The following is a 27767-nucleotide window of genomic DNA, read 5'->3' as shown; positions in this document are numbered from 1 at the left end:
TATTGATAATTTTAAATTAATTAACTTAGAGGCCGTCTGAAAATTACCCTCTATTTATATATTTATTTATTAAAATGTAATGCTGATTTTTGAAATATAGTAATACCATATTGATGTTTTTTTTAATACAGTACTACAGTAGCGACGAGAAAAATAAAATCAGAAATAAATCTGTCATTTGGAAAATTGGATGTGCATTTTGAAAATTTGATAACTTTAAATGTACCCTTTGTCAATTACTGATAATTTAAATTCATTTAAATTAATTTGGCAGTTCAAAAATTGTCCTCTATTTATCTATTTATTTATTTAAATAAGTGCCGCCCCAACGGTCGAACACCATCCCACTCCAAACCAATGCCATGCCAACGGTCGAATCCGGCACATGTAGAGGGGGGAAGAATATTCCTTTCCCCAGCAACATTCAACATAGCCTTCCCATCCCTCTCGGTTCCTAGGGCAAAGATGCCTCTGAGACCCCTCGACAACGCTCTTCCCTCCGCTGAGCAGACCAAGAAGGTGGCCAAGGTCGCTGCCTCCCCTTCCCTCTCTGCCAAGAAGGCGGCAGCTGCCCTTGCCACAGCCTCCAGCATGAACGATGAGAACATGCCAAATCCGTCGCCCCCAGAGCAGTCTGTGGAGTATGTCCCTTCCGAGGACCTTGCGGCCCTAATGGATCCAGAATCGAAGATGTCGGTTCACCCTGTAGCTGATCGAAATCTCAATTTTGATTTTTTTTCTTTCTGTACGCTTTCTGGATCTGATGTGCTGGGATGAGCAGGTGTTGCTGGAGGAGTTGAGCTCGAAAGACTGGATCAGAGGGTGCGAAGCGTTGAATGATTTGTGCCGGATGGCTCTCCATCACTCTTCTCTTTTGCTCCTGATCTTGTGAGTTCAAAATTCAATCCTTTAATTTCTTCTTTTTATTGCTACGAAATCCATGAAAAGTGAAGGCTCCCGTGCTTAAATCTTTTGTCAATCTGTTCCAATCGGTAAAGGATTGAATGCGCAGTTGGAAGTGTGGAAAAGGTGTTTGTTTGAATGCCAAAATGAAAATATGGTAGACGATTGAAAATCACATGTATATATTAATATGTTAATCTGTCTAATAACTGATCGCTAGTTCATTGTAAGATTGCTATCTGTTCCTTAAGGGGAAATTTATATGGATCATGCAGTGATTTTACAGATTTTGTCTTGGAATAATAATCTCTGATACTGTGTAGGTGTTGCTTCAAACATAGAAGAAAAAAAAACATAAAACATTAATGGAAGAAGATTGATTGAACTTCTATATTGCTTGAAGTGCCACCGGTTTCTAGGTAGAAATGGAATACCCCATTCTAAGAAAATTAATAGAAGCAACATCAGAGGATTCATCACAGCCAGCAAGTATGGTTACTTCACCATACAGGCCACCAGAAGATGCAGCTATGGGGCCACCTGGCTACCCCCTGCAAGAGCCCAGAATGGACCACTAAGGTTCTAGCCCATATATGAGCAACAACCTCCAAAAGTTAAATTCAAAGGTGGGCTTAATAATGAGTTATGGACACTCCCATCAGCACAACAACAGGGAGGGGCCTTATTCGTTATTCCAGAACAAATAGACCTTTTTGATGATGCATTCACCCGATGGGAATCAATTGCCAAAAATCATATATCCAATCAGATATTCACCGACACTAAAGATAAAATTGAGTACATTGAAAACCTACTAGGTGAAATAGAGAAGATTACATGGATACAATGGAGGATGAGTTATCCAGTTGAATATGAAGCTCTTATCCAAACCAGCAAAGGAAGGGAAGGTACACAAAACATTCTATCCCAAATAAGAAGGGTTTTTTTCTACAGAAGATCCAGCACAAGGATCAACTGTTATACAAGACACTGCATATAAAGATTTAGAAAAGCTCTCTTGTGATAACGTAAAGAACATCATTCGGCCCAATGAGCACCCGACATCCCCGCTATTAATAAGAGAGGATTCCAACCCTTGCAGAGCATTCAAGCAGAACTTGAACCCTACTTGGGAAAGCTTGTAAGCAAGATCCTTGAAAGTAATAATATTTGTGAGTTACTCTTTCTCCTTATTATTATTATTGTGCCTGTATCCACCGCACCACCACCTTATTGGTATCAGAGCTTGTAAAAGAGATGATTGGCTAAAACCACCTCAGCCCAGGGTGAGGACCTTACAACCAGGTACTTTGATCTTTGATTCTTTGAATTAATGACTACTTGGATCTTGTAAAAGAACAGGTCCTAACTTGGCTATAGGCAAGAGGAGCCGCAGTAAGTCCAAGGGCACACCTATGTGAGCAAATCTAGGAAGGAACTGCCCTATTCATCAAACTAAGAATAAAGGACCCCGGTTGTAAGTAGTTACCCTGGACTTTCTAAAATCCCAATCCATTTCTGTTTTATGAGTAATTACATCATCATTAGAAATACCTACTCCTACCGAGATGCCATTGCAGCAACCGACCAAATTGAAGCAACCGAGATGCCAAGGCACCATAGCAGGAATTTCAACAATTATTAAGCAAAATAATACGCAAATCCAACTCCTCATTCAGATAGCTGAAACACTAAGGGAAATACAAGAGGATTTGAAAGCTTTTTCAGAAAAAGGAAAGTCTTCAACACCCTCTTTTCCTGAAGATTTAATTGAAAAGCTTAAAAATCTATCTCTTGGGCCAATAATAAGGCCAAAAGAAAAGCAGGGCAAGCTAAGGGCCTTCACTGATCCATCTAAAATCTTAAAGGAAGAACAAGAAATGCTTAAGAAAGATGGGCGCCAGAACAAGGACTGATCAACAAGTTGCCACGATGCCTCTATTTGAAGATCAAATTCGAGATTATCAAAGAAATCAACGATGACTTTACAACACAAGGCAGACAACCAAGCGGCTAGGAAGGCGCCTTATGGGAAGAACAAATCAAAGTGATACACTGGAGCAACAAATCGACCCACAGGCACAGTTACAATTATCCATGCAGGAAAGAGCTGCCATAGTACCAGCAGAGGTACTCTATCATTCCAGAAGAGATGATGCCCATTATCGTGTATATGTGCATAGATTCGAAGAAGCCCTTCTAGTAACTGATGGTAATCAAGTAGACAGAAGCTTCATCCAAGAAGAGAGCTTTAATCAACTACAGCAAAACAGGATGCAATACATACACTTGGGTGTTCTTCAGGTATGTGTACAAATACTACATAGGTAAAGAGAAGGCACTATGACATTAGTAGTATTTTGGGATAATAGTGTCGACGCTCGAAATTTCGTTCTGTGTAAAACCCCTGCACAAAAATTTGTACAGACACAGAACTTTTCCTAGCAACCTACATGCTCGATCAGACATGTGTTTGATCAATCAAGCAAGTCCTTGATTGACCAAAACACACCTTAATCGAAGCACAAGATTGCTTGCCTTTTGTGTTGGTGTTCAGGATCCATACAAAGAAAACATAACTAGTCACGCTGCGGAATAAATAACTAGTTGTACCTTTCTTCGTAGGCAAAAACCTCTTGATCTTTTGCTGTATTCCTCTCCTCTTCTTGGACGTCGTGTGAGCGACGATCTACCAAGACAAACCACCCGAACCTTCTTTTGTTTCCAAGCTGCCTACCACTAAAAGATGCAAAGAAAAGGGGCGCCTCCTCCTTCTTTTTCTCCTCTAAACCGCCTACCACCTAGGGTGGTTCTTCTCTTCTTCTTCTTCTCCTCCAAGCTCCGACCACCAAAGGAGATATGCGCTGGCCCTAGAGGGAGGAAAGGGAGGAAGAGATGAGAAGATAGGAGGTGGGTGCCGACTCTAGGGGAAAAGAAAAGAGAGAAACGAAGAGATGAGGTGCCAACCACAAGAAGGGAAAACAACTCGAGAGAGATTAAATTATGGTGGCATGACCTCCTCCCTTTTTATAACCTTTGACACCAGATAAAAGAGGAGAAATATTAACAGAATTTTTGTTTAGAAAAAATCTCTAGAAAAGAATTAACATAGAAAAATTTCTTAGGAAATAATTAATATAATTCTTTTTAGAAAATTTCTAAGAAAGAAGTAACATAATTCTTTTTAGAAAAATCTCTAATTCTGTTGAGAAAAAATCTCCCTTTTACAACTCCCTTTTTTTCTTCCTTTTCTTTTCTTTTCCTTTTCTTTTCTCTTGGTTTGGCCGACCCCTTGCTTGGGCACCAAGCAAGGCTTGGCCGACCTCTTTCTTGGGTAGGAAACAAAATCAAACGAGTGAATGCGAGACTATGTAGAGGCTACAACAGGGACTGAGAGGAGGAATTGGTTTTGGCCTGGATGAACTTGAGCTTCATGTGTTCAACCCGAACACCCAACTCAAGTTCATCAATAATAACTCATACCACTAAAGAGTTATTATTGAACTACCGCACCAATCCCATATTATAATATGGGCTCCTGCTTATCATGAGTGCGTTAATCTCCCTATGTTTAAGATATCGTATGCCCATCTTTAAGCTTTTACTAGATATACATGGACTTTCTTTTTGAAAAATAAGAATCAAACCTAGCCGATATTTTCACTAAACCCCTTCCGGAAAATGAATTTAGTCATTTAAGGAGAGAATTGGGAATGTGTGTGGCTCAATAGGCCATTAGGACTTCATCATGATCAATAAGGACAATTAAAATGACAAGAGAAATTGGGAAATTAATTTGAACAACTTGGGGACATCTCACACAAACTATAAGGTTTAACAAATTATTTTTGTTTGCTAGAAATGGGGTGAGATGCTAGGATCAGCCACATTATTCAAAATGTATCATGCATCCCTTGAATAATTAGGTTGAAGAGACATAAATCGAGTATGGGGAAGACCATTACATAATTCATGTGTATCTGGTTCCTAGATCTTACTCATATATTCCAACCAAGGAAACTTGGTTGGACCTTTACCTAGAAATTATCTAAATTTGGTTGATGTGTTGATTGATACCTTTGATCGATACCTTTCATAATTTTGATTGAAAATAGGACAAGTTGTTGAAGTAATGATAGCAATTTGGAGACCATTACATAATTCATGTGTATCTGGTTCCTAGATCTTACTCATATATTCTAACCAAGGAAACTTGGTTGGACCTTTACCTAGAAATTATCTAACTTTGGTTGATGTGTTGATTGATACCTTTGATCGATACCTTTCATAATTTTGATTGAAAATAGGACAAGTTGTTGAAGTAATGATAGTAATTTGGATATATTTTAACAAACTCGAAACTGATCATAGCAAGGATGTGTTTTGAACCAGGTAATAAATAGCCTGAGTCTTGATTAATACCTTGGTTCACTATAGATCATAGTTTCAGAAGTTTTCTGGTTTTGAAACCTTAAGGTTCAAAACGTCTAAACTCTATACGTTTGGAGTTGGTCTGAGTGTTTAAATGTTTGGAACTTTCCGGTTCTAAACAATTTACCAAAGAGCTCATCTTCGAAATATTTATGTTTGTAGATTCTTTTTTAAATCAGTTTTGTCGGTTAATAATTTTCGATAGAAATTGAATTTCAGTTTAAGGGTTCTTGTTGTAACTTGCAGGCTGCTGCTAGGGGAGAGGAAGGTATGACGTTCGTCGTCTGATCCAACTCTGTTTTACTGATCGGTCCAGGGACCGATCAGTACGCAAGGAGGCTTCCTGATCGGTCCACCGACCGATCAGGGTATTCCTTGACCGATCAGGAGGTTCCCTGATCGGTCAGGATCTCTCCTGATTGGACAGCCGTCCGATCATATCAACACCTGGATCGATCAACCATCCCTCTTATCTGTTCCCGATCCCTTCTCTTCCCATTGCACGCCGAAGCCTTAGCCGACACCCTCCTACGCATCAACTCTTCTCTCCGTTCTCCGAAAGATACATAAATGACACCAAGGTAACTCCATTCTTCCCGAGCTCTACTCATTTTGGCACTTCATTTTCATTTCTCACCGTATCTTTGTAATTTGGCTTGGTTCTCGGTTGTTGGTGGCTTCCGTGCTCACCTGTTTGCCCCGTCCGTGTCACATTTTTAACCTTTAGGAAGAAACAAGTTAGTGAGGGAACTTCTAAGTCGTCAACTGAGAAATCTAAATCTAAGGCTCCCTCCCGACCTCAACCATCCATTTCTGGAAGATTTCCAAACCATCACTTTGAACAACCCTTTTAACAAAGAACCTTCAAACTGCTTCCTTGTAGGTCTGTGGATCAAAAATTCATGGATGAATTTTGTCCATCTGTGTTGGAAATACTTGCCTATTACAAATTTGATTCTCTAGTCTATTTAGAACGGGACATCAGTTACGACTTAGTATCTGAATTTTATAATAATCTTCATCAAACTAATGATGTTAATTATAAAACTAGAGTTGCTAAGCAGACTATTGATTTCCATTTCTCGGCCTTCTTTGATTATCTAGCTTGCCGGAGGTGTCCAGGAAATGTCTTTTCCATATATCCTGATTTACCAGACCCCTTACATTCTCCCTTTGATGTTTCATCTGACTCCATTTATGAGTATTTCTTCGGACATCCTAGACCGGGTGGACAAGATGAGTTAGATGTTGATTTTCCTACCTTTGCAGCCCTGAGACTATCTGCCTCATATTACATTCTCTTTAAGATTGTCAAAAATTATCTTTTGCCAATCACATCTAAACACTTGTCAGAGATCCGACCATATCACTGCCTGATGCTTTATGGATTGCGTCGGCGTCTTGATTTTGACATTATGTCGAGCATTTATTCGTCTATCATCTCCTATAGTGAGCCTAACAGCTTCACCGTTTATATGCCTTATGAGCATATAATTACGGATTGGCTCGAGACCCTACAAATTGATGTCTCCAAGGGAAGGATAGTCAAGATGGTGAGGCATGACTGCAGACTTGGAAAACATGCATTTTCCAAGTCTGGCATCATAGGACAGTATGGGGCGGTTCGTTGGAAGGACGGGAGAGCACTGGGTGAGTTACCACGGGCACCTCCACGACAGGTTGATGCTGCTCCTGTTGCTGCTCCTCCTCCTGCAGCTGCTGAGTATGGAGAGGCAGATCCTGATCTGCGCTGGCAGATCACTGAGCTGGAGAGCCGCATCGATCAGCACGATGAGCTGCTGGCTGCTGAGCTCCATGGGCTGCGCGTTCGGATTGACCAGCATTACGATGATCTACACAGTCAGCATTTAGCGACGCAGCAGGTGCTTCTGGGATGGATGGCCAGCTACCCACCTCCGCAGTATTTCTCGTGCTATCCACCTTCGAGCAGCAGCATGCCGCCTCAGGGACTCATTCCTCCAGCTAATGATGATGATGCTCCTCATATCGAGGATGTTGATTGATACACCTTGTTTTATGTTGGTCATTTTGATTGTCTATGCTTCGGATACTGTTTGATAGATACATGTGTCTGACCTGGATATTAGCTGTTTTCATATATTTATGCTACTCGTTTTTCTATTACTTGCTTCTCTTTATGTTTCAGTTCTTATTGGCTATTTATATACTTTTCATATGCCATATCTTGATTATTTTTTTTTTACTGTCCGATAATACACTTAGAAAGAATTCTATGTGGATTAAGAAAGAGACAGTATTGGTTGAGGGGGAGTCCTTTAAGTCTTATTACCTATTTCGCACCTTTTCGGTGTTTGACAAAGGGGGAGAAGATAACTAAGTTTAGAGATGAATGAAGTTTTGATTTTAGGGGAGAGGATAACCTTGAGGATTATTGACTTCCTTACATAGTATTGTATCCGTCTTAGGGGGAGGATCTTGATTCCCTTGAAATTATGAAAATATGAGCATTTCTGATCTAAACTTAAATCGTGTTATCAAACAACCAAAAGGGGGAGATTGTTGATACAGTCTGACCTGGCTGTTGTTTTGATGTTGACACTGATTTAAGTTTGCATCAGATATTAATTAAACTCAGATTGAGTACTGATCAAGGTTGATCAGGTGAAAGGGAAAAGTCTAAGTATGGAAACTTGGCACACGAAGTCGGAGAGGGCTCGGTAGCTCGTTCTCCGGACTAGGTCAGAGAGGGCTCGGTAGCTCGTTCTCTGGACCGGACGAAGTCGGAGAGGGCTCGGTAGCTCGTTCTCCGGACTAGGTCGGAGAGGGCTCGGTAGCTCGTTCTCTGGACCGGACGAAGTCGGAGAGGGCTCGGTAGCTCGTTCTCCGGACTAGGTCAGAGAGGGCTCGGTAGCTCGTTCGCTAGACCAGGAAGGCTTTAGGGTTTAGGGCTGGGAAGCTCTAAACCTACATAGGCATTGGATCGATCAGGCTATGGCATGATCGGTCCAAAAAGGCTGTGGATCTGTTTGCTGACCGATCCACAATAATGTCTGTAGTTTCTGATGTTTCTCTGCAACTTCTGATTCATCTGATTTATCCATCTGCGGTGAGCTTTTTAATTTGCAGGTTGTAGGTATCATGTCAATGCTTAAATTCAAATTAAGCTCCACCAGAAGAATAAAATAAAGTGTTCTTTCTACTGTGTTTCGCTGATTTAACCATCTACTGTGTTTACTGGCTGCAATCTGGCTGCGATCTAGTTGCGATCAGTTGGCAATTAGCTTGACTTCTGCTTATTGGATCGAGCTCAGAGACACCCGTGAAGACCATGGGTTATATTGGTGTGAGTTCAGAGAACCAGATGAGGAGGAAGAGTGATTGGCGACACCTTAGCTTGCAACAACGATTCGGTGCAGGTTGACAGCGATTCGATACAGGCTGAACGTAGTGGAAAAGCAGAGGCATAAGAAGAAGGATGAAGAGATTTTCGGATAAGGAACTGTGAAAAAAAAAACGAGTGTGCTAAGCTTTGAGCTCTGTGCTGAGAAGCTGCGTCCTTCTTGCGCTCTGCTTTCACTGTCGTCTTCGCGTGGCTGTGAGCATATTTTTCATTCTCTTTAGCCACTGATCATTGTAAGTCTTGTGCTTTATTTACATATCTTCGAAGACTTTGTGGAGAGGTTACTCCACCGAGAAGGAGGAAAACTTTAGCCGGAATCTATCCGGGGTGTGATCTACCGAAAGATCAAGGGATCGTCCACCTTACGGACACGCCGAGGAGTAGGGGCAAGTTATCCCCGAACCTCGTACATACTGGTGTTAGTGGTGTTTGTCTCTTTTTCTTGCATTATCTTTTCATTTGCATATTTCCGCTGCGCTAACGATTTATAGGAAGAAATTCTTTAAGCTTTTAGAGGAGGCTATTCACACCCCCCCTCTCTAGCCATCCGAAGATCCCCTCTCTAGCCATCACTTGTTGGGATATTCGGATGGCTAGAGAGGGGGGGTGTGAATAGCCTCCTCTAAAAGCTTAAAGAATTTCTTCCTACAAATCATTAGCGCAGCGGAAATATGCAAACGAAAAGATAATGCAAGAAAAAGAGACGATCCCTTGATCTTTTGGTAGATCACACCCCGGATAGATTCCGGCTAAAGTCTTCACGGGTGTCTATGAGCTCGAACCAATAAGCAGAAGTCAAGCTGATTGCCAACTGATCGCAGCCAGATCGCAGCCAGATTGCAGCCAGTAAACGTTGATGCTCCAATTGCACCATTTGCAGCGAAACACAGTAGAAAGAACACTTTGTCTTATTCTTCTGATGGAGCTTAATTTGAATTTAAGCATTGACAAACCTACAAATTAAAAAGCTCACCGCAGATGGTTAAATCAGATGAATCAGAAGTTGCAGAGAAACAGCAGAAACTACAGACATTATTGTGGATCGGTCAGCAAACCGATCCACAACCTTTTTGGACCAATCAGGCCATAGCCTGATCGGTCCAGGAAGGCTCTGATCGGTCTGTGGACTGATCAGGCTATAGGTGGATCGGTCAACAGACCGATCCAATGCCTATGTAGGTTTAGAGCTTCCCAGCCCTAAACCCTAAAGCCTTCCTGGTCTAGTGAACGAGCTACCGAGCCCTCTCCGACTTCGTCCGGTCCAGAGAACAAGCTACCGAGCCCTCTCTGACGTAGTCCGGAGAACGAGCTACCGAGCCCTCTCCGACTTCGTCCGGTCTAGAGAACGAGCTACCGAGCCCTCTCTGACCTAGTCCGGAGAACGAGCTACCGAGCCCTCTCCGACTTCGTCCTGTCCAGAGAACGAGCTACAGAGCCCTCTCTGACCTAGTCCGGAGAACGAGCTACCGAGCCCTCTCTGACCTAGTCCGGAGAACGAGCTACCGAGCCCTCTCCGACTTCGTCCGGTCCAGAGAACGAGCTACCGAACCCTCTCTGACCTAGTCCAGAGAACGAGCTACCGAACCCTCTCCGACTTCGTGTGCCAAGTTTCCATACTTGGACTTTTCCCTTTCACCTGATCAACCTTGATCAGTACTCAATCTGAGTTTAATTAATATCTGATACAAACTTAAATCAGTGTCAACATCAAAATAACAGCCAGGTCAGACTGTATCAACAATCTCCCCCTTTTGGTTGTTTGACAACACGATTTAAGTTTAGATCAGAAATGCTCATATTTCCATAATTTCAGGGGAATCAAGATCCTCCCCCTAAGACGGATACAATACTATGTAAGGAAGTCAATAATCCTCAAGGTTATCCTCTCCCCTAAAATCAAAACTTCATTCATCTCTAAACTTAGTTATCTTCTCCCCTTTTGTCAAACACCGAAAAGGTGCGAATTAGGTAATAAGACTTAAAGGACTCCTCCTCAACCAATACTGTCTCTTTCTTAATCCACATAGAATTCTTTCTAAGTGTATTATCGGACAGTAAAAAAAAAATAATCAAGATATGACATATGAAAAGTATATAAATAGCCAATAAGAACTGAAACATAAAGAGAAGCAAGTAATAGAAAAACGAGTAGCATAAATATATGAAAACAGCTAATATCCAGGTCAGACACATGTATCTATCAAACAGTATCCGAAGCATAAACAATCAAAATGACCAATATAAAACAAGGTGTATCAATCAACATCCTCGATATGAGGAGCATCATCATCATCAGCTTGAGGAATGAGTCCCTGAGGCGGCATGCTGCTGCTCGAGGGTGGATAGCACGAGAAATACTGCGGAGGTGGGTAGCTGGCTATCCATCCCAGAAGCACCTGCTGCGTCACCAAATGCTAACTGTGTAAATCATCGTAATGCTGATCAATCCGAACGCGCAGCCCATGGAGCTCAGCAGCCAGCAGCTCATCGTGCTGATCGATGCGGCTCTCCAGCTCAGCGATCTGCCAGCGCAGATCAGGATCTGCCTCATCAGCAACAGGAGGAGGAGTAGCAACCTGTCGTGGAGGTGCCCGTGGTAACTCACCCAAAGCTCTCCCTCCTTCCAACGAACCGCCCCATACTGTCCTATGATGCCAGACTTGGAAAATGCATGTTTTCCAAGTCTGCAGTCCTGCCTCACCATCTTGACTATCCTTCCCTTGGAGACATCAATTTGTAGGGTCTCGAGCCAATCCGTAATTATATGCCCATAAGGCATATAAACGGTGAAGCTGTTAGGCTCACTATAGGAGATGATAGACGAATAAATGCTCGACATGATGTCAAAATCAAGACGCCGACGCAATCCATAAAGCATCAGGCAGTGATATGGTCGGATCTCTGACAAGGGTTTAGATGTGATTGGCAGAAGATAATTTGTGACAATCTTAAAGAGAATGTAATCTGGGGCAGATAGTCTCAGGGCTGCAAAGGTAGGAAAATCAACATCTAACTCATCTTGTCCACCCGGTCTAGGATGTCCGAAGAAATACTCATAAATGGAGTCAGATGAGACATCAAAGGGAGAAGGTAAGGGGTCTGGTAAATCAGGATATATGGAAAAGACATTTCCTGAACACCTCCGGCAAGCTAGATAATCAAAGAAGGCCGAGAAATGGAAATCAATAGTCTGCTTAGCAACTCTAGTTTTATAATTAACATCATTAGTTTGATGAAGATTATTATAAAATTCAGATACTAAGTCGTAACTGATGTCCCGTTCTAAATAGACTAGAGAATCAAATTTGTAATAGGCAAGTATTTCCGACACAGATGGACAAAATTCATCCATGAATTTTTGATCCACAGACCTACAAGGAAGCAGTTTGAAGGTTCTTTGTTAAAAGGGTTGTTCAAAGTGATGGTTTGGAAATCTTCCAGAAATGGATGGTTGAGGTCGGGAGGGAGCCTTAGATTTAGATTTCTCAGTTGACGACTTAAAAGTTCCCTCACTAACTTGTTTCTTCCTAAAGGTTAAAATGTGACACGGACGGGGCAAACAGGTGAGCACGGAAGCCACCAACAACCGAGAATGAAGCCAAATTACAAAGATACGGTGAGAAATGAAAATGAAGTGCCAAAATGAGTAGAGCTCGAGGAGAATGGAGTTACCTTGGTGTCATTTATGTATCTTTCGGAGAACGGAGAGAAGAGTTGAGGCGTAGGAGGGTGTCGGCTAAGGCTTTGGCGTGCAATGGGAAGAGAAGGGATCGGGAAGAGATAAGAGGGATGGTTGATTGATCCAGGTGTTGATATGATCGGACGGCTGTCCAATCAGGAGAGATCCTGACCGATCAGGGAACCTCCTGATCGGTCGGTGGACCGATCAGGAAGCCTCCTTGCGTACTGATCGGTCCCTGGATCGATCAGTAAACAAACAGAGAGTTCTGGATCGGTCGACAGCCTCTCCTGATCGGGCTGTAGATCGATCAGTGTCTGACAAATTGAAGAGTCTCCAGGAATTTCAGTAACTGAAATTCGTAGAAGTTTTCTATCGAAAATTCTGAAGATTCAGAACTCAAGAATTCTATCGAAACTTCCAAATTCAGAACCTAGAACCTGAAGAATCTACAAACATAAATATTTCCGAAAGATGAGCTCTTACGGTCTGAAATTGTTCAGAATCGGAAAGTTCCAAACATTTAAACACTCAGACAAACTCCAAACGTATAGAGTTCAGACGTTTTGAACCTTAAGGTTTCAAAACCAGAAAACTTCTGAAACTATGATCTATAGTGAACCAAGGTATTAATCAAGACTCAGGCTATTTATTACCTGGTTCAAAACACATCCTTGCTATGATCAGTTTCGAGTTTGTTAAAATATATCCAAATTGCTATCATTACTTCAACAACTTGTCCTATTTTCAATCAAAATTATGAAAGGTATCGATCAAAGGTATCAATCAACACATCAACCAAAGTTAGATAATTTCTAGGTAAAGGTCCAACCAAGTTTCCTTGGTTGGAATATATGAGTAAGATCTAGGAACCAGATACACATGAATTATGTAATGGTCTTCCCCATACTCGATTTATGTCTCTTCAACCTAATTATTCAAGGGATGCATGATACATTTTGAATAATTTGGCTGATCCTAGCATCTCACCCCATTTCTAGCAAACAAAAATAATTTGTTAAACCTTATAGTTTGTGTGAGATGTCCCCAAATTGTCCAAATTAATTTTCCAATTTCTCTTGTCATTTTAATTGTCCTTATTGATCATGATGAAGTCCTAATGGCCTATTGAGCCAAACACATTCCCAATTCTCTCCTTAAATGACTAAATTCATTTTTCGGAAGGGGTTTGGTGAAAATATCGGCTAGGTTTGATTCTTATTTTTCAAAAAGAAAGTCCATGTATATCTAGTAAAATCATCAATGATCACTAAGCAGTATCTACTTCCATTCAATGAAATAACATTACTGCAATCAAATAAATCCATATGCAATAAATCTAAAGCAGTAGATGTACTTACAGCGCTTTTACCTTTATGAGACGCTTTTGTTTGCTTACCCTTTTGACATGCATCACATAATTTTATCTTTTGGTATTTGATGCTTGGTAGGCCTCGCACTAATCCTTTGTTGGCCAGCTTTCGAATATTCTTCATGTTCACATGGACCAACCTCCTATGCCAAAGCCATGATTCTTCTTCTTTTGACATGAAACACTTAGCAGAGGCATTAGTAGCACTTTTAAAAGATACTTGATAAATGTTATCTACCCTTGTGCCTACTAGTACCGTGTCAAGTGTGTCAATGTGTTTGACCAGACATTGACTTGAATGAAACTCAATTGTGTAACCCGTATCACATAATTGGCTGACACTTAGGAGATTAAAGGTCATCCCCTTGACTAGAAGGACATTCTTGATTTGGAGACATTCGGATATATGAATGTCTCCAACTCCTATAACCTTAAGGCTACCATTATTACCAAACGACATATTACCTCTATTTTTGATTTGAAGGGTAGTAAAGAGTGACTTGTCCTCGGTCATGTGCTTGGAGCATCCACTATCAACAAACCAAATTGATAGATGCTCCCCCTTGACCAATGCCTACAAGACACGAAAGATAGACGTTTTAGGTACCCAAATCTTGGGACCTAATGCATCTACAATGAAAGACCTAGGAACCTATGCCTTGGTCACAACCTCCCTAGTCTCATGAACCCTAGAAGCATGTGATCTATGAAATTGGGTTCTAGACACTAGCGAAATAAAACTAGACTCCTTAGGTTGATATCCTAACCCAGCCTTGTTGTAGACCGCCCTTTGGGCATTTAGAATCATATTTAAGGTCTTAGAGCTAGTTGAGAATTTTTCAAGTATTTTCTTGAGTTTCTCAACTTCACCCTTTAAGGCTTTGTTTTCATCCTCAAGGGCCTCTTGATGTAGGTCATCAACCTCATCTTCCCTAAGGGCCCTCAAGTGCTCTACTTCATCTTTTAATGATTTAATTTGAGTTTTTGATTTCTTAATCAAAGTAGATAAATGTGCAATGGTTTTATAACATTTTTCTAAATGAGGAGAAGTTACCTCTTCATCATCCGAAGATGATGAACCCGCGGCTGAGGTATCACTCGTGTCACCATCACTCCCGGAATCCGATTCCTCCCTTGCCATGAACTCTAATTGACGTGTGCTTTTCTCCTTCTTTTCTTCCTCCGATGAGCTTGAGGAGGATTCATCCCAAGTAGCTTTGAGAGCTTTCTTCTTCTTGGCCCTTTCCTCTTTCTTCTTGAGTTTTGGACACTCGCTCCGATAGTGTCCTTTCTTGCTACACTCAAAACAAGTGACATTAGTTTTATCAACATTTTAATCGATAGATTTACCTTTCCCTTTGTATCTCTGGCTCCTTCTCATGATTCTCCTTACAAAGTTGGCCATCTCGCTTGATGATGATCCACCTTCATCATCGGACTCGGAGGAGGATGAGGATGAAGGAATCTCTTTTTCCTTCTTCTTTTCTTTCTTCCTTCTTCCATCTTTGCTCTTTTCTCCTGCAACTAAGGCAATACCTTTCTCTTTTTGACACTTGTTAGCAAATTCATGGAGCTCCATTTCACAAAAAAATTCATCTAATTTAACAATTGAAAGGTCCTTGGAGACCTTGTAGGCATCTACCATAGATGACCACAAGACATTCCTCGGAAAGGCTTTGAGAACATACCTTACAAGATCGCGATTCTCTACGCGTTCATCTACGGAATGAAAACCATTGATAATTTCTTTGAACCTTCCGTGTAGTTCACTTACCGTCTCGTTCTCCTTCATGGTGAGGTTTTGTAATTGATTTAAGAATAAATCTCTTTTGGCGATCCAAGAGTCTCGAGTTCCTTCTTGGAGCTCGATGAGCTTGTTCCACAAGTCTTTTGCGCTCATGAGTGGACCTACCTTGACGAGTTGGTCCTTGGCTATCCTACATTGTAGAGTGACCACTGCCTTGGCATCGGCTTGTCCTTTGCGAGTTTGCTCGGTGGACCACCTTGATGAGTCTAGTTCCTTACCTTCTTCGTCCTTCGGAGGTGTAAACCCTTCTTTGACGGAGAACCACATTAAGATGTCGGTCTTGAGATAATATTCCATGCGGCTCTTCCAATATTAAAAGTCCGCTCTGTCGAAGAAGGGTGGTCGATTGGTGCTAAAACCTTCCTTCATAGCCATCTTCTTGCTCTTTAGGGTGTTAATCCGGATGAAGAGAAACTAGCTCTGATACCACTTGTTGGGATCTTCGGATGGCTAGAGAGGGGGGGTGTGAATAGCCTCCTCTAAAAGCTTAAAGAATTTCTTCCTTCAAATCGTTAGCGCAGCGGAAATATGCAAGAAAAAGAGACAAACACCACTAACACCAGTATGTACGAGGTTCGGGGATAACTTGCCCTTACTCCTCGGCGTGTCCGTAAGGTGGACGATCCCTTGATCTTTCGGTAGATCACACCCCGGATAGATTCCAGCTAAAGTTTTCCTCCTCAGTGGAGTAACCTCTCCACAAAGTCTTCGAAGATATGTAAATAAAGCAAAAGACTTACAATGATCAGTGGCTAAAGAGAATGAAAAATATGCTCACAGCCACGCGAAGACGACAGTGAAAGCAGAGCGCAAGAAGGACGCAGCTTCTCAGCACAGAGCTCAAAGCTTAGCACACTCGTTTTTTTTTTCACAGTTCTTTATCCAAAAATCTCTTCATCCTTCTTCTTATGCCTCTGCTTTTTCACTGCGTTTAGCCTGTATCGAATCGCTGTCAACCTGCACCGAATCGTTGCTGCAAACTAAGGCGTCGCCAATTACTCTTCCTCCTCATCTGGTTCTCTGAACTCACACCAATAAAACCCATGGTCTTCACGGGTGTCTCTGAGCTCGAACCAATAAGCAGAGGTCAAGCTAATTGCCAACTGATCGCAGCCAGATTGCAGCAAGTAAACGTTGATGCTCCAATTGCACTATTTGTAGCGAAACACAGTAGAAAGAACACTTTGTCTTATTCTTCTGATGGAGCTTAATTTGAATTTAAGCATTGACATGATACCTGCAACCTGCAAATTAAAAAGCTCACCGCAGATGGTTAAATCAGATAAATCAGAAGTTGCAGAGAAACAGCAGAAACTACAGACATTATTGTGGATCGGTCAGCAAACTGATCCACAGCCTTTTTGGACCGATCAGACCATAGCCTGATCGGTCTAGGAAGGCTCTGATCGGTCTGTGGACCGATTAGGCTATAGGTGGATCGGTCAACAGACCGATCCAATGCCTATGTAGGTTTAGAGCTTCCCAGCCCTAAACCCTAAAGCCTTCATAGTCCAGAGAACGAGCTACCGAGCCCTCTCTGACCTAGTCCGGAGAACGAGCTACCGAGCCCTCTCCGAATTCGTCCGGTCCAGAGAACGAGCTACCGAGCCCTCTCTGACCTAGTCCGGAGAACGAGCTACCGAGCCCTCTCCGACTTCGTCCGGTCCAGAGAACGAGCTACCGAGCCCTCTCTGACCTAGTCCGGAGAACGAGCTACCGAGCCCTCTCCGACTTCGTGTGCCAAGTTTCCATACTTGGACTTTTCCCTTTCACCTGATCAACCTTGATCAGTACTCAATCTGAGTTTAATTAATATCTGATACAAACTTAAATCAGTGTCAACATCAAAACAACAGCCAGGTCAGACTGTATCAACACCTTTTACAACTCCCTTTTTTTCTTCCTTTTCTTTTCTTTTCCTTTTCTTTTCTCTTGGTTTGGTCGACCCCTTGCTTGGGCACCAAGCAAGGCTTGGCCGGCCTCTTTCTTGGGTAGGAAACAAAATCAAACGAGTGAATGCGAGACTATGTAGAGGCTACAACAGGGACTGAGAGGAGGAATTGGTTTTGGCTTCCGGATGACTTGAGCTTCCTGTGTTCAACCCGAACACCCAACTCAAGTTCATCAATAATAACTCATACCACTAAAGAGTTATTATTGAACTACCGCACCAATCCCATATTATAATATGGGCTCCTGCTTATCATGAGTGCGTTAATCTCCCTATGTTTAAGATATCGTATGCCTATTAATTAAATGAGTTACTGACAACTCAATTAATTAACATCTAGCTCCAAGAGTAGTGCCACTTAACCTTATTATCATGTCGGACTAAGTCCACCTGCAAGGTTTACATGATAATCCTTATGAGCTCCTCAAGGGGACATCATCAACCTAAATAAATAAGACAGTTTCCTTTTATAATCAACAAAACGCCATATAAATGGTACTATCTCCCAACTTATCAGGTCTATTGATTTAACGAATAAATCTCATCCATTGATAAGTCAAAGAAATAAATACTAAATATATATGCTTGTTATTATATCGGGATTAAAAGTACGCATATCTATAATAACAGAGGTTCTGTTCTTTTATATAGTCAGTATAAATCGAACAACCTCAAATGGTCTTGCTTAATACACACATAGTGTACTAGTGTAATTTTTTCTGTCAAGACAGACTAATACCAAATTACACTACAACTGTTCTAATGGTTTGCCCCTATCCATCTCGGTCGTGAGCTACTATTTATAATTTATAAGGAACTGATAATATGATCTTCTGTGTGACATCACACACCATGTTATCTACAATATAAATTAAATGGATAACTGCATTAACATATAAAATACAACATTTGACCAAAGTGATTCTCATTTCAAAATATAAATGTTCATACAAAAAGCTAGACTTTTAGTATACATTCTAATAATCTCTCACTTATACTAAAAGACTATACTGCCATATATGCTGCCATACATCTGATTCCCATCCCCTCAACATGCCCATCAAAAGCTCTCGCCGGAAGAGCCTTAGTGAAAGGATCTGCCAGGTTATCTACTGATGCAATCTTGGCGATAACAACTTCTCCTCGCTTTACGATGTCTCGTATCAGGTGGTACTTACGCTTAATGTGTTTACTTGCCTTATGAGCTCGTGGTTCCTTCGAGTTTGTTACTGCACCACTATTATCACAATAAATTGTGATAATTTTGGGCAAACCAGGAATCACATCTAAGTCCATCAAGAAGTTTCTGAGTCATACAACTTCTTTGGTTGCCTCAGAGACTGCCACATACTCGGCTTCCATGGTGGAGTCTGAAACGCATTTCTACATGCTATGGCTCCACCTCCCAAAGTAAACACATACCCCGAGGTTAATTTATTATTGCCCCTATCTGATTGGAAGTCCGAATCCGTGTAACCTACAGGGAACAAATTATCTGCCTGGTAAACTAGCATATAATCTCTAGTTCTTCTCAGGTACTTCAATATATGCTTTACGACAGTCCAATGTCCCTATCCTGGATTACTTTGATATATGCTAACCATGCCTATGACAAAACAGATATCCGGTCTCGTACATAGCAATTGCATACATTAGGCTTCCTACAGCCGAAGCATAAGGAACTGCCTTCATGTCCTCTATCTCCTTTGATGTCTTAGGACACATCTCTTTAGATAAATGTACTCTATGCCGAAAAGGTAGAAAACCTTTCTTGGAGTTTTGCATGCTAAAACGAGCTAGGATAGTATTGATGTATGAAGCTTAAGATAAGCACATCCTTTTCTTGCGATCCCTTATTACTTTGATCTCAAGAATATGTCTATATTCTCCCAAGTCCTTCATATTAAACTGCTTGGACAAATACCCTTACGTCTGACAACACTTTGACATTATCGCCAATGAGCAAAATGTCATCTACGTATAGTACAAGAAATACCATCACGTTTCCATCACTTTTCTTGTATATACAAGACTCATCTGGACACTGAATGAATCCATAAGACTGGATTACTTCATCAAACCGGATGTTCCAAGATCTCGAAGCTTGCTTCAGTCCATAAATGGATTGATTGAGCTTGCATACAAGATGCTCTTTGCCCTTCGCAATGAATCCCTCTGGTTGCTTCATATAAATGTTTTCTTCAGGACTTCCGTTAAGGAAAGTTGTCTTGACATCCATTGCCAAACCTCATAATCCATATGAGCAACAATAGATAAAAGAATCCGGATAGATTTAATCATAACTACCGGCGAAATGGTTTCCTCATAATCGATTCCCTCTTTCTGAGTATACCCCTTCGCAACAAGCCTTGCTTTAAAGGTTTCCACCTTTCCGTCTGCTCCTCTTTTCCTTTTGTAGATCCATTTATATCGAATGACTTTTACACCATTGGGTGGTTCTACAAGCTCCCAGACTTGATTAGAATACATAGATTCTATTTCAGAGTTCATTGCACTTTGGCAAGATGCTGCATCTTTATCTTAGAGTGCTTCATCATATGTCCAGGGATCAAGTCCGAAGACTCTCCCAAAAACATGAATCTATCAGGTTGCCGAACAACCCTCCCACTACGACGAGGCACTACATGTAATTGTGCATCATTTGTGACACGTGTTGCAGTTTTTTGTGATATCTTATCTTGTACCGTTGGTACTAATTAGACGTGTCCTTTCTTATTTCCTCAAGAACAATTTTATTCATGAGTTTGTGGTTCATTACATAGTCCTCTTCTAAACATCGGACATTGGTACTAACAATGACTTTCTGATCTTTAGGATTATAAAACAAACCACCTTTCGTTCCTCTAGGATAACCCACAAACAAGCGAACTTCTGTACGTGTTTCCAATTTATCAGCGTCTCCCTTCAGCACATGTGTTGGACTACCCCAAATCCGAATGTGTTTTAGACTAGGCGTACGCCCATTCCACAATTCTGTGGGAGTAGAGGGTACTTAGAAGGTACCAAGTTCAGAATGTACGCCACCGTTTTCAGAGCATATCCCCAAAATGAATTTGGTAATTCTGAATAACTCATCATCGATCTAACCATTTCCATAAGAGTCATGTTCCTTCATTCCGGCACACCATTCTGTTGGGGTGTACCAGGTGCAAACAGTTGGGATTGAATCCCGGCCTCTGATAAGTAATTCCTAAACTCTCCTAAGAGGTACTCTCCACCACGATCAGACCGTAGTGTCTTGATATTTTTACCATGACGTTTTTCCACATCAGCCTTGTACTCTTTGAACTTATCAAAACACTCAGACTTACGGTGCATCAAGTAAATATACCATATCTCGAATAGTCGTCTATAAAAGAGACAAAATATTTGAGACCACTTCTCATCTGGATAGTCATAGGTCCACACAAATCAGAATGAACCAATTCCAACACTTCTTTGGCTCTATACCCCTGTGCCTTAAAAAGCCTCTTGGTCATTTTTCCTTCCAAGCAAGACTCGCAGGTTAGAAAGTTTTCCACCACTAATGAACCCAAAGGTCCATCGACTATTAATTTTTGAATCCTACTTAAGTTAATATGACCTAGCCTTAGATGCCCAAGATATGTTTGGTTCATTCTTATTAGAAGAATTATAAGATGTGGGAGTTATTGGATTAAGAGTGTACAAATTGCCAACCAACGTACCAGAACAGATAACCATCATATTTTTCTTGACAACTACTTTGTCATTAAAAGAAACAGAATATCCATCCATAAATAATTTAGAAACTGAAATCAAGTTCTTTCTAAAACATGGTACGTAAAGACAATTTCTCAAAATCAATGTTTTATTCATATCAAAAGATAAATAAACATCTCCCACTGCAACAGCCGCTACTTTCGTAGCATTGCCCATGTAGAAGGTGATCTCCCCTTCATGTAGTCGTCGAGTTTCCTGGAACCCTACAATGAATTGCAGACATGATCAGTGGCTCCCGTATCTTCACACCAGGTGTTGGTAGATAATACCGCTAAACATGTTTCAACAACTAATGAATGAGATGTACTTTTATTGTTCTGCATTCTGCGAGGACAGTCCACCTTCCAATGTCCAGACTGCTTGCATGTGAAGCACTTGCCCTTCGGCTTCTTCACACCTTCTTGCGGTCTAGTCCCTTGAGGTCGAATCATTTTCTTTGCTGAACCAACTTGTTTCTTCTTCTTCTTTCTGCCCTTCGGCTAGAAGCAGAAATATTTTCAGTAATGTGAATTTGAGAACTTTGACGAAATAACCCTTCTGCTGCTTGGAGTTCCGTCAGAAGTTCTGTCGACGAATATGTCCTTTTGTTCATATTATAGTTCATGCGGAACTGCTCAAAACTCTTAGATAGCGTTTGGAGAATGATATCGACCTAGGTTTCCCCATCGATTTCGGCTCCAAGGATTTATATTTCGTTCAAATGAGCCATCATCTTGAGGATATGATCCCTCACGGGTGTCCCCTCAGTCATGGTGGTTGTCATCAAGTTTCTCATAGTCTCCTGCCTAGCAGCCCGATTATGGTGTCCGAAGAGTTCTTTGAGCTTATACATCATGTCATAGGCAGTAGGCATGACCTGATGCTGATGTTGCAGCACATTTGACATAGAAGTCAAAATGTAACACCGCGCCATCTCATCTGCCTTGACCCATTTTCTATGCCTGTCAATCTCCTCTTCACTAGAATTGCTATCAGACACGTTAGGACAGACCTCAAAAAGTACGAACTTGTACCCTTCAGCAGTTAAGACAATGTCCAAGTTTTGTTTCCAATCAATATAATTGGGACCAGTAAGTTTGTTTTCTTTTAAAATAATAGCAAGAGAATTGAAAGCCATTTTGAAATCCTAAGAATCACAAAATAAGATATTTGATCAAAACTTTAGAATTTAAAATAATATTGCTCCCTCAAACAATATAATTTAAATTCACCAACACCTCAAACCACCGTGAATTTAGTATGCCACAATAGTGTGGGCGTATACTAATTCAAACATTTGTAAGAGGAGGTTTTACCCATTAATTTTATTATCTTGCCAACCTAACTTTATGACAAATAAAATTAATAGTTGGTTTGTCTTCGGTTACACAAAATAATAGCATTGACTCCGATGAGGAGGATACTATTAAATGCGCCTAAGTGTATACCATTACTTGATACTTAGTCCATTAATTAGGATTGTGCCCCTTTAGATGGAGAAGATCACACAAAACTAAATAATTCCCTATAATCATCCACAGAGGAAGTTTGATATAGTGATCTGCAAACAAACTCATCCGATGTGGAGGAAGGTACTTAAAGCCAACGCGCAAGTTTGAATGCATCACTTACAAACCAGTAATGGAGACCGTGAAATTTAAATAAATAAACCCTCTCTCACTTAGTTATTTAAACGAGGAATTTTAACATGCATACATATCACACATGCACACAAAAGCATACACATCACAACACATAAAGGCAATAAATATGAAATTTTTTTTTTCCAACTATTATGACCTCATCCATAGCTGCCCTCCATATGCCGCTAACCCTAGCCGCCGCCAACCCTAGTTGCCGGCCCTAGGGTTTATGTCATTGCGTCCTTCTTGCTTCCTCTTCCGCCGCACCTCCGGTTCTCAAGGTAGCAACACGCATAGCAAGGAGACGAGCCGCAACGAAATAAAATTTTACATTTATCGATCCTATATTCCATGAAGAAATATACATGTAATCTAGATCAAAACGTAAAATAAACTAATACAGCTCCTGCTGTATTTAATAATTACAATCATGCACACACAAAATGCCCTCGACATACTCGAGGGTCCAAATCACATACAAACACAATAGGCCATAATAGTTGGAACTAGGATGCCTACAACCACAGAGTTAATCTATTTTGCATATCCTACTATTATCCTACCTAAATTATATATGACTAGTGCATAATTTAACCGAAAACCAAACACACAGAGGCAGAAACCTTGCTCTGATACCAATTGTTGACGCTCGGAATTCCGTTCTGTGTAAAACCCCTGTACAAAAATTTGTACAGGTACAGAACTTTTCCTAGCAACCTACATGCTCGATCAAACATGTGTTTGATCAATCAAGCAAGTCCTTGATTGACCAAAACGCAAGCCCTAGGAAGAAGAGAGGAGGTGGGCGCCGACTCTAGGGGAAAAGAAAAGAGAGAAAAGAAGAGATGAGGTGACGACCACAAGCAAGGGAAAACAACTCAAGAGATTTAATTATGGTGGCATGGCCTCCTCCCTTTTTATAACCTTTGGCACCAGATAAAAGAGGAGAAATATTAACAGAGTTTTTGTTTAAAAAAAATCTCTAGAAAAGAATTAACATAATTTAACATAATTATTTTTAGAAAAATTTCTTAGGAAAAAATTAATATAATTCTTTTTAGAAAATTTCTAAAAAAGAATTAACATAATTCGTTTTAGAAAAATCTCTAATTCTGTTAAGAAAAAATCTCCCTATTACAACTCTTTTTTTTTTTTCTTCCTTTTCTTTTCTCTTGGTTTGGCCGACCCCTTGCTTGGGCACCAAGCAAGGCTTGGCTGGCCTCTTTCTTGGGTAGGAAACAAAATCAAACGAGTGAATGCGAGACTATGTAGAGGCTACAACAGGGACTGAGAGGAGGAATTGGTTTTGGCCTCCGGATGGACTTGAGCTTCCTGTGTTCGACCCGAACACCCAACTCAAGTTCATCAATAATAACTCATACCACTAAAGAGTTATTATTGAACTACCGCACCAATCCCATATTATAATATGGGCTCCTGCTTATCATGAGTGCGTTAATCTCCCTATGTTTAAGATATCGTATGCCTATTAATTAAATGAGTTACTGACAACTCAATTAATTAACATCTAGCTCCAAGAGTAGTGCCACTTAACCTTATTATCATGTCGGACTAAGTCCACCTGCAAGGTTTACATGATAATCCTTATGAGCTCCTCAAGGGGATATCATCAACCTAAATAAATAGGATACAGTTTTCTTTTATAATTAACAACACACCATATAAATGATACTATCTCCCAACTTATCGGACCTATTGATTTAATGAATAAATCTCACCCAGATAAGTCAAAGAAATAAATACTAAGTATATGTGCTTGTTATTATATGAGGATTACGAGTACACATATCCATAATAACAGAGGTTTTGTTCTTTTATATAGTCAGTATAAATCGAACAACCTCAAATGATCCTGCTTAATACACACATAGTGTACTAGTGTAATTTTATAGTCAAGACCGACTAATATCAAATTACACTACAACCGTTCTAATGGTTTGCCCCTATCCATCTCGGTCGTGAGCCACACATCATGTTATTGTTGGTGCAACCTTAGGTCAAGATTGACCTGGTTGACCTGACTCGAGTTGACCTGACTCGAGTTGTATTTTGATGTTTGACTTAGGAAGATTGTCGGTGCAACCTTAGGTCAAGGTTGACCTAGTTGAGTTGCATGTTGATGTTTGACACTCGTGGAAGAGTTGTATTCTTGATATGGGACAAGAATAGATGTTTGGGAGATTGTTGGTGCAACCTTAGGTCAAGGTTGACCTGATTCGGGAAAAAGTCCAAGTATGGAAACTTGGCAACGGAAAAGTCCAAGCAGGGAGCTTGGCACTAGAAAAGTCCAAGTATGGAGACTTGGCATCGGAAAAGTCCAAGCTTGGCACTGGAAGAGTCCAAGTATGGAGACTTGGCGGAAAAAGTCCTAACTGGATGTTAGGCGGTGTGGAAAGTCCCGTGAGTGAAGCCAAGGGAAAGTCCTAACTGGATGTTAGGCATTGAAAAGTCCTGGTGAGGAAGGCAAAAATCTAACTTGGTAAGTGAATCCAGGAAAATCCTAGTGAGTGAAGCTAGGTGAAGGTGAAAGTCCTGTGAGTGAAGCCAGCATTGAAAATCACGGTGAGTGAAGCTGTGAAAATCCTAGTGAGTGAAGCTAGGTGAATGAGAAAGTCCTAACTGGATGTTAGGCGTGTGAAAGTCCCGTGAGTGAAGCTGGGAAGTGGAAATCGTGAGGCAGTGTGAAACCCTAGTGAGTGAAGCTAGGTGAAAGTCCCGTGAGTGAAGCCGAAGGAAAATCCAGATGGATCAAGGGTGATCGGACATCCGGTGATGGAAGTCCAAGTAGGTCATAGGAGTGACCGGATACTTGGCACGGAGAGAAAAGTCTAAGTGGGTAAAAGGGATTGACCGGACACTTGGCGGGGAGTCCTAGCAGTCAAGGAGTGACCGGATGCTAGGCGCAATGTACCAACAGTCAAGATTGACCGGATGTTGGTTTGGACTTGGTTTGGAGCTCTGGATCGATCCGTGATCGATCCGGATATCGAAATATTCGATCGGTCGGTGACCGATCAAGAATACATCGAGCATATCAGTGTTAATCGATCGGTCCGGTGACCGATCGGGAGTCTGAGCGAATCAGGAGGGACAGAGCGACCGCTGATCGGTCCGGGACCGATCAAGGTGCCGATCGGTCCCCGACCGATCAGAGGTCCCTGATCGGTCCATGGACCAATCGTGACCAATGCGAAGGAGGAGGAATGGATCGGTCGTGGACCGATCCATAAGCCCGATCGGTCCACGCATCGATTCAGGCAACCGCCAGATTTCTTCGTGTTTCTTCGCTTTTCTCGCAGTTATAAAGGAGCGAGGAGCCTCGCTTCTTCCTTCTTCTTCCTTCTTCCCTTTGCGGTCTTTGATTTGCCGCTGGAGCTCTTTAATTATTTCACTGTGATTCGGGTGGGCGCTTAGAAGCGGCTGCTTCTTCCATCGAAGAGAAGGCAAGAAAGTTTACATTTGTATTGTACTTTATTTCTTGTTTTCCTTGTACTCTTTTCTTGTTGTTGCAAGAAGTTTGGTGAGGTTTCTCCACCCGAAGGAGAGTTTTTATTAGCCGGTTTTCCGGGACTCATCCACCGACGGATTGATTGGGTTCGTCCACCTTACGGACACGCCGAGGAGTAGGAGCATCATCTCCGAACCTCGTACATCGCCGTGTTAAGGTTTGATATTCTTCCTTCGCTTTCTAGTTTATTTTCCATTGCGCAAGAAATTGTAGGAAGAAACGAGTGATTTGGGGCGTCTATTCACACCCCCCCTCTCTAGCCGAGTACGTAGGATCCTAACAAGTGGTATCAGAGCAAGGTCGCTCTTCATCGGATCAACACCCGGGGGAGCACGGGCTAGAGATGGATATCTATGGAGAAGATGTCACGGTTCAACCCTTCTACGAGTCTCACGACAACTTCACATATTGGAAGGTAAGGATGATGTATTTTCTTAGGACTAATATGTTAAATTGGTTTTGTGTACAAGAAGGGTTTTCCCCTCCGATGGATGAGGAAGGAAAACCTATCAAGAAGAAGGAGTGGACGAAGGAGCAAATCCACCAATCAACCATCAATGATGAGGTAACGAAAATCATTGAATTCTCTTTACCTAATGATGTGTTGTGTAGGATAGGTGAATACAATAATGCCAAGGAGTTGTGGAACAACTTGGCCAAACTCCATGAGGAGAGCCCCACTTCAAGCCATGAAGAGGAGCCTAGTGAGCCAAGTAGCTCACATCGTGGAGGTGAGGAATTAGAAGTTGAGGGCTACTCAACATCTAAAGAAGAAGAGGAGGTGAGTTCTTCTTCAAGATCGGAGCACGAAGAAGAAGCTTCTACCTCCGGAAGGGATGAAGAAGAGAGCATCCATCCATCCTCAACCCTAGGTAACTCAAACACTTTAAGTTCAAGTAAATTGCATATAATGTGTTTTGAGTGTAGGGAATTTGGACATTACAAGAGTAAATGTCCAAAGAAGACTAAGAAGACTCCACCGGCGCCAAAGATCAAGGAAGTCGGAGTCCCAAAACGCAAGGGCAAGGAGCACGTGGTGTGCTTCCAATGCAAGCAACGGGGACACTATAGGAGTCAATGTCCAAGGGGGAGGCAATCTCACAAGGACAAAAGACCAAGCACGTGTAAAGGGGGAGCGAAGGCAAACCCTAAGGTATCCTTTAAGGCTCATTCGTGTAATTCTAGTAGGATACATGCTAGTAATTTTATTGCATTAGTCAATAATGATAAGCATGTTAACACTAGAAATCAATACATGTGCTTAGGTGCTAAACATGTCAACCTAGATAGGGATACTACTAGGAATGCTAACCCTAGGATTAACACTTC

The 27767-nt window shown here is 41.4% G+C and overlaps 1 protein-coding gene across 2 annotated transcripts in view; it reads left to right on the top strand.

Annotated features, from left to right (window-relative positions):
• The first annotated feature begins 347 nt into the window (after nt 1-347).
• LOC122014325 overlaps nt 348-27767 on the top strand; it is a 40015-nt gene continuing 12595 nt past the window's right edge. Inside the window, exons 1-2 of one of the 2 annotated variants that reach the window (XR_006120646.1) lie at nt 348-692; nt 782-888. Coding sequence is in view for 1 of the 2 variants with exons in the window: in XM_042570523.1 (XP_042426457.1) it covers nt 358-692; nt 782-800 (354 nt within the window). In the remaining variant the exon portion in view is untranslated. Of the gene's footprint in view, nt 693-781; nt 1189-27767 lie in introns of those variants that run through there. The other variant, XM_042570523.1, reaches the window with a different exon arrangement.

The sequence above is a fragment of the Zingiber officinale genome, chromosome 8B (assembly GCF_018446385.1).
Source record: "Zingiber officinale cultivar Zhangliang chromosome 8B, Zo_v1.1, whole genome shotgun sequence".
NCBI classification, from domain to species: domain Eukaryota; kingdom Viridiplantae; phylum Streptophyta; class Magnoliopsida; order Zingiberales; family Zingiberaceae; genus Zingiber; species Zingiber officinale.
The sequence above is the reverse complement of the archived record's forward strand: the minus strand, read 5'-3'. Positions and strand labels throughout refer to the sequence as shown.